The following is an 8,101-nucleotide window of genomic DNA, read 5'->3' on the forward strand; positions in this document are numbered from 1 at the left end:
CCTTCTCCCTCATACTCACCTCCCTCTCTTAGTTCTCCATCAGTGCATCATCTCTCTGAACTTCTAAGAAGATCACAGAGGGAGCACAAAACTCCTACATATCTGAAAGACTATGTACACAATGTCAGTAATGTTGATAAACACTCCTTTTTCTCTCAATAACTTGTTTTCTAACTGTCACCACATAACCCATGAATCAATGAATCCTAACAATCGGCTTTGGTAAGAAACATTTGCAATGATAGTGAACTATCTTCTTTTGAAGAGGCTATGTCAGCCATGCTTGGCAGGCAGCCATGATTCAAGAGTTTGAGGCACTTTATGCCAACAACACCTGGAGCTTAGTGTCTCTTCCACCCAACAAAAAGGCTATAGACTGTAGATGGGTTTACAAGGTAAAACACAGATCTGATGGCACAATAGAAAGGTTTAAAGCCAGACTGGTTGTGAAGGGCTATACTCAGCAGGAGGGTGTAGACTTCACAGAGACTTTTTCTCCAGTAGTTAAGATAACTACAGTAAGAACACTCATTGCAGTTGTAGTAAAGAATAATTGGCAAATGTTTCAATTGGATGTGAACAATGCTTTCCTTCATGGGAATTTGCATGAAGAGATGTATATGCAAGTTCCACCGGGCCTCATGGTGAAAAATCAATCCTTAGTTTGAAAACTAAATAAATCCTTATATGGTCTTAAACAGGCTAGTAGACAGTGGTATGAGAAGTTAACTGAGGCCTTGTGCTCTAAAGGTTTCAACCATTCCTTGAATGACTATTCACTATTTTACAAGCAAGATGGATATTTAGTAGTTTATGTGGCAGTATATGTAGATGATGTCTTAGTCACAGGACTAGACCATGAGGGAATGCTTCAGCTCAAAGTTTTCCTTCATGACAAGTTTAAGATAAAAAATTTGGGCAACTTGTACTACTTCTAAGGTCTGAAAGTTCTATACAAGCCTGATGGTGTAGTTATTTCTCAAAGAAAATTTGTTCTAGATTTGCTAAAAGAGTACAATTGCTTGGAGAACACTGCTTTCAGTTCACCTCTTGATCCTAATGAAAAACTAAAGGCCAAGGAAGGCAAGCCATTAGATGATCTAACCTTTTACAGAAAGCTAATAGGGAAATTAAACTTTCTTACCAACACAAGATTGGACATAGGTTTTGGAGTACAACACTTAAGCCAATTCATACAAAACCCTAGGGAACCTCATCTAAAAGCAGCCTATCACTTGCTAAGGTATCTCAAGGGTGATCCTACTTTAGGAGTCTTTCGTGTCCAAGTCTGGGGACTGGGCTGTTAGAGCTTTTTGTGACTCTGATTGGGCTTCTTGCCCAGATACAAGAAGGTTTGTAAGTGGGTACATTGTTCTATTGGGAAACACTCCACTCAGCTGGAAATCTAAAAAATAGGAAATTGTTTCTCTATCTTCAACAGAGGCAAGGTCCCTTAGAAAGGTGGTTGGTGAGCTTGTTTGGTTGAGCAGGCTTCTGTCTGACCTAAGAATTCCTTCCATTCATCCCATTTCAGTATTTTGTGATAGTTTGCCAGCCCTACACATAGCTAAAATACTGTTTTTCATGAGCATACTAAACACATCGAAGTTGATTGCCACTTTGTGAGGAAATAGCTGTAAGAAGACCTTATTTCACTGCATCACATTACAACTGACCATTAACTTGCGGATATACTTACCAAGGCCCTAACAGGCATCAAGCATTCTGGAGTTTTAGCCAAGTTAGCAGTGTTTTCACCACCTCCGACTTGAGGGGGTATTGAGATATCTTATTTAATTAATACTTAGTCTTTATTCTTTATAGTCAGATAATTAGCTGGAGCAGTTAGACAGTTAGTTAGTATTTCTTTGTTAATAGTGCCAGTTGTACAAGTGTCAGCTGTACAAAGTTGTATAAATATACTCTGTATTGTATCAATAAAGTCTGAGCTTCATTTTCATAGATTCCACCTTCTTTCTTCCTCTCATTCTCTCTCAGTTCTAGAAGCTTCACTGCTCACCATGACAGACATGGCTGAGCTCGGTTATTCTGATTCTCAGTGACGATCCTTACATGGACTATAAAAGAATTTTGCTCAAAGATTTTGGCACCTACCCCATATTAATATTACTGCTATGAAATAATATTACTAGTTCTCTATTGCCTTTAAAGAAAACAGAGTAACGGAGATAAACAAGCGCGAATCTAATTCCCTTTATTTAAATAACGGTTTTTCCTAGTCCACCCGTTTCAGTACCTAAGTATCTGTACTTTTGTTCACCAAATCTTTCTGTTAAATGAGACACTGAGCGTTGGGCTCCCACTATTCCACACAAGAGATACAGCGGCAAATCAAAAAATGCAGATTATTCATACTCAAACCACCGCTTCTCCTCTCACAAATATCTTCCTCAATAGCACCCTAGCTTCTTCTCCCAAAAAGCCCTTCAATTTCAGTCCTTTTCCATTTAAGAAGAACCCCAAATGGAATGGTAATTTCGTGTCAAATACTATACTAATCAATTACTGCATTTTTTTTTTACTCAAATGGATTGTCCAAATTTCAGTTTGTTAACTGCAATCCTTCTGTTTTTATTACATAATATGGTAACTGTTAATTCCTTTGTTTCCTCCGCGGTTGCAGCTTTGGGTAGTATTTTGAAACCAAATCATGAGTTGCGAATCAAGAACCGCATTGTAATATGCTCAGCTTCTGAACAACGAAGCTTTGGTAATGATCCCAAACGGAAAAGGTTCTTGCGATTTCTCTGTTCTATAAGTTTATACAGATACTGACTTGGTTGTATAAAAAAATCATATGCTCTTCGCCTAATTCAGTAAGACATTGATAATATGACAGGAATGTGTGAGTCCTTTTAATCAGCATATGACTTAGTGATAATCTCCTAGGTTTTCACAACTTTTTTTGTTTTATAATTTAAATGTTTTTTCTAATCAAGGATAAGTTGCCTTATGTACAATGGTCTTTCTGGTGTACTTATGTAAAATGTAAAAGGGGAAAAGGACATTAAATATTGTATACCATGTTGCGAACCGTGCGCCATTGGCCCTAGGGTTTCTCGGTTATAAAAAAAAGTCTTGCTTCGCTATCTCAGCTTGGCAATTCTTGATTGTGATATTCCTCTCTCCATATGTAGTCTAGAATTCGTTTTGCTTTGCATTTTGTTCATTTTGGGCTCCGAGTTGCACATTTAGTAATACTTTCAAAGAAAGATGAGGATAATTATAAGAGAATTTTCATTAGGGTGGAAGCTCCAGGAATTCTTGTAAAACTGCTTATAACTTAACCAACTAATCTGCCTATAGAATTTTTACTTGGGCATATTTTCTGGTAGCTTATGGGAAATATAGCATTTTCTTCACCGTATGCCCCAGTCCTGAATGTAGTTTATATCTTGTTCATGTTGCATGGTATGTTCTCTCAAAACTAGCGCACCAAATGCATAAAGTATCAGTTTCTTTCTGTATTCTGTTTTCTCAAGTTTTATCTTGACAAAAAAATACCTGCTTGTTGCTTGCAGAAAAGTAGTTGAACACGTGTGTTTGATCAAAGGGAAGGAGGACTTATCTGAAGAACAGGAGAAAGATATGCTGGATTACCTGTACACAACCCAATATCAAATGCGTGGCATTCTTTCCATCTCACTAGGTCATAGTTACTTCTTGTTTGACTTCTGCATTGATATAATAAGGGCCGTTAGTTTTTGCTTTACTCGCGCTATGTGAATTTTAGTCGAGTTCTTGTATTTGTTGCACTTATGTCTGGTCTGATATGTCTTTGTTGACAAAGCATAATATGAGATCTACACAAATGTGGTCAAGTTCTAGGCAGCTAAACACAGAATGCAAACTCTTCTAAAGAATAAGTTTAAATTTCTCCGATGTTGAGTCATAAAATGAAGAAAGTGATTTAGATATATAATTTGACTTAAATGGTTTGGGTTAAATGCAGTTGCTTCTCATTCTGAACAATGCTAAGCTTGTGTTACTTAATGGAGAAGCTTCAGTTCAGTCTTCCTTTCACGTTTGTTTTGCATGAAGTGGGGCAGAGGAGGCCTTTTGAGGTGTCTATTCTCTAAATGTTTGTTTAACTTTAACATTCTATTAACTGCTGTAGGGCGCATCTCTGGTGGCAATGATGATAAGTATAGCCATGCTACCTACATGCGGTTTCAGACAAAGGAGGATCTGTCAAAGTTCTATGAGAACCAATTCTACGTGGGAGTCCTTAGGGACCATGTACTGCCTTACTGCCATGTATGCCCTAACATGTAAAGAACAAAATCCTTTGTGCCTTTTGATTTATATTCGTTAGTTCTGCTGGAGATGGAAACCCCCCACCCCCCTTAATTTCTGTTCTTCTATATATTCTGAAACGTTTAGTATTACATGTTGACAGGAAATTATCAATGCCAATTTTGAGTCCGAAGTAGAAGATGATATACTGCCAATATTTCGAAAAGGGGAGGTTGAAACATATCCACTTACTTGAATCTCGTTAGAATTTTTGGACTTGCTGTCTTAGAGTTGTTATTCCTTTTTCCATCCAACTTATTTATGTTCTTATATACTTAATGCGGGATAGGCTAATCTCGAGACTTCTTCTGGAATAGGTTAATTGTTGATTCCCGACAGTGAGCTCATTAGTTGTTCAATCTTTAATGTGTATTATTTGGGGGTTTCCAGATTCTGCTAGAGACAGTCTTCTGAACTAATAATTGTATCTCCATTATTTCTCATCCAAGCTATTTTTATCTTGCCCGTCTTTCAGTGATTTTTGTACTTGCTAGCGAGCATTAGGGAGTGACGGTAGGTTTTTGGTATCAACATGAGATATTTGACTGTGTTTGGGTGGCAGGAGTTCAACTATGGCGTGGAGCTTGTACTTCTGATAGCATTTGTCAAGAGTTCTTTGGATGGTCCTGCTGAAGATGCTTTGCTTGCTCTGTCAAAGCTGATAATGGAGTTCCCATCCTTAATCGTTCAGGCTACTCTTGGTATTCCTGGAATGTTTTACTGATGATGTACTTATCTATAGATTGTTCCCCAGTTGACATGCTGCATTTTCTTGTTTAGGATAGAAGTCATTAGAAAGCATAATCTGGAGGAAAAAAAAACTTGGAGTTCAGAGATATTTAAAAAATGGAAGGATTGTTTTAATCCATTTACTTTCAATTATTCAATCACTGATCAGATACACATTTCCTATTCTCATAACTTGTTCTGTGGTACTGATTTCTGTACCAGTTCACCAGCACTCACAGAATTATCACCTCTCTTTTTCAGGTTCAATTTTTAATATTTCCGGTGCAGAATATACTCATGGTGTAGTAATACGGTTTCGCTCTTGTGAGCTCTCATCTTTTTCCTTTTACTTGCAATTTGAAATATTTCCAACAACTAACTGTGCATTTATCTATCAGCTGAAGCATTCCAGATGTTCATGAACAGTTCAGAATACAAATATGTAAGCACAGTCAAACTTACTTGTTCTTTAGCAGATAAGTTGAAATTATCTTTTGTAGATTTAAGGTATTTAAAGCCCCTTGTAATATTTAGGTTGTGGGATTGATTATGCTTCAAAATACACATCCTATACAACGGCATTATCTTCTAACTATCATTTTCATAACATCCCCAAATAATTGATATAATGATCTTGAAGTTTAAAAGGAAGCTAGAAGTAGCTTAGGCCAAAATTTCATAACTTGATGATGATGATTCTACTTTCTAAAATCTGAACGCTTTCCTTATTGAAAGCAGATGTGGAGATCTAAATTTCAGCCAATCGTCCAAAAACATCTCTCTGTTCATTTTTCGGTTGATCCAGTGGGCACAGAGCTTATGTAGCAAAAATTCATCCCATTACCTGAGTTACATATGAGGCGTTTAAACATCCTATTTTGGATATCGGCTGAGTGTGGTGGCTTTGAAGATTCCTTTATTACATTACAATGCTCCCTCTTCCAGAGAGAACCAGCAGGTTTGCATTTAATTCACCGGAGATCCCTTTTTCTCCTAACTTGATAACTTAGATTGTGTTTGTGTTCTCATCAAGCACATTATTTAATGATTGGGAATATATTTGATGGCTTTTGCGTTACTTTGCTATTCTAACTGAACTAGAATTTTTCTCATATAAAAACAGGTTTAATTGGCGTGATGAACATGCTATGCATAGTATAAACTCAAAGGCGTGCATAATCTTTTGGCCTTTAGGATCCAGTTACTTGAAGATCTTGTTGGGGAAGCAAAATGAGTTGAGATGTTCAGACATTGGGAAAACAGAAAAAGAAAAGTTTTTCACTGAAATGTGTTTTATAATTAAAAATATGCAGCCCTTGAGTCATCGAACTCATTTTGGGATATCCACTAAATAATTTGCATCTTTTGTTTCTCATAGCAGACGTATTGTAACAGGTACGAAACTACCAATTGCCTCATATCAAGATTGTCATTCGTCTGGGGATTCACCAAGAAATGCTAAAAAATGAAATGTTGGACTGCTTGGAGGACTTATTAATAGAATCTTCTTATGATGTACTATAGTAAGCATTTGTTGTTTTTGCATTTGTATCATATGTATCCGATGGATCGAAAAGCCAGCTGCCTTCTCCGCCAGTGAGGCTATTATTGCTTTAATATTTTTTTCTAAACCAGGCTTAGGATAGAAAATAAGGAAGAAAAATTTACCTTACTTGGCTGCTTTTGAGACTAGCTAGTTGACCTGTTTGCACCAGCCGCAGTTTTTGATTTGAATGGACATAAAGTGATCTCAATGTGTGGTTTTTAGCAATATAAGAAAATTTTCTTTTGGCATGTTTCTCTCTGTCAATTTGATTGATTTTTAGCAATATTAGAAATTTGTCTTTTGGCATGTTTCTTCCTTTTCACTATCTGTGGCCTTCTTATTATTATCTTGAAGTTGTTTGAGTTACTATGCTTTTAAAGATCACATTATGCAGCTTTTGAACTACTTGATAATTAGATCAAGTTTGCTTGATAGAAAGAGCAGCTCCTGCAGTGTATAACTGAACTGGAAGTACAAAGAGAATTTTATACATTTGGTAAATGAATACAGAAAACTTCAAATACAGAAGAAGGAAAAAAAAGAAGAAACTTTTAAGTTCAATGAAATATTTATGTACAATATCAATTGGAACATGTAACGGAAGACTATCCATTACTAGTTTCTATTGTTTCCTAGTATAAAGTTGTGATTGCCACAATATAAAACCAAAAGATTAGAACTTGATCACAATTCACACCACTAACTGCAAAAACTGAGATTTTGTAGAAACAATAAGATGAGTGGAGACAGCGTCTTGCAGAAATGGAGGGTAGCGTACGATAGACCCTGTGGTCCGCCCTTCCCGCGCATAGCAGGAGCTTAGTGCACCGGATGTGTGGAAAAGATAATCAATTGTGTAGAGGGTTCGGTCCTCCCGGAACAGCGTGATGTGGAACTGCGTAGCTTTGGTCAAAAACTTCATTTCTTGATTGTTTAGGATCTGGTGCAGATGAAAACCTGGAATCTAAATCTCTTTTGAATATTTGCTCTGTGCTAATTTCTTGGCTGTTACTGCAACTTGAAAGTTGGCTCAGAATGAGTATCACAATGATTAGGAGAAATAGCACAGCAGGGTACTGAGTTTTCATGACTTGGTGATAATTTAGAAGTAGAATAAGAGAGAGAAAATTGGCAAAAGAAAACAGGGCAGTGTGATCTGAGCTTATTCACTTGTACAGTCTGATGAGTTGTCTTATTAATTTGCGTTGAACAACCTATGGTGCAGACAAGGACTGGGAAAATAATACAGTACTAGTAAATAATCTTGGCCTGTGTAAAATGACAAGTGTACCCTCAAAAAGTTTCATTTGTATTAGCTCAAGCTAGCGTTTGGATTTTGGACATAGATTTGGTTGAAATTTGAAAAATGTGTTTTTGAAGTTATGTTGAAAAATAATATTTTGAAGGTGTTTGGACATACACTTTATTTGAAAAAAAGTTAAAATTTTGTGAGTGGAAGAAAAAATTTCACCCAAAAACGGTCATAAACCTTTTGGAAACTTGAAACTT

General features: G+C 36.6%; 1 protein-coding gene across 5 annotated transcripts; it reads left to right on the top strand.

Annotated features, from left to right (window-relative positions):
• Window positions 1-1,945: 1,945 nt before the first annotated feature.
• LOC107790753 (uncharacterized) lies at window positions 1,946-6,840 on the top strand. 5 transcript variants are annotated; one of them, XR_001649090.2, is made up of 10 exons: window positions 1,946-2,492; window positions 2,645-2,753; window positions 3,543-3,670; window positions 4,139-4,278; window positions 4,421-4,489; window positions 4,880-5,018; window positions 5,308-5,370; window positions 5,445-5,488; window positions 5,785-6,004; window positions 6,170-6,840. XR_001649090.2 is itself a non-coding variant. In XM_016612715.2 (9 exons), the coding sequence occupies exons 1-9, from the start codon at window positions 2,360-2,362 to the stop codon at window positions 5,869-5,871; spliced, it is 912 nt and encodes a 303-aa protein (XP_016468201.1). In that variant the 5' UTR covers window positions 1,946-2,359; the 3' UTR covers window positions 5,872-6,840. The 5 variants fall into 5 exon arrangements, 2 of the variants coding, with proteins under 2 accessions (XP_016468201.1, XP_016468203.1); XR_001649091.2 differs by having other exon boundaries at window positions 6,442-6,840; XR_012703776.1 differs by lacking the exon at window positions 6,170-6,840 and having other exon boundaries at window positions 4,880-5,045; window positions 5,785-5,803.
• The last annotated feature ends 1,261 nt before the right edge of the window (window positions 6,841-8,101 follow it).

The sequence above is a fragment of the Nicotiana tabacum genome, chromosome 20 (assembly GCF_000715075.1).
Source record: "Nicotiana tabacum cultivar K326 chromosome 20, ASM71507v2, whole genome shotgun sequence".
Taxonomy (NCBI): Eukaryota; Viridiplantae; Streptophyta; class Magnoliopsida; order Solanales; family Solanaceae; genus Nicotiana; species Nicotiana tabacum.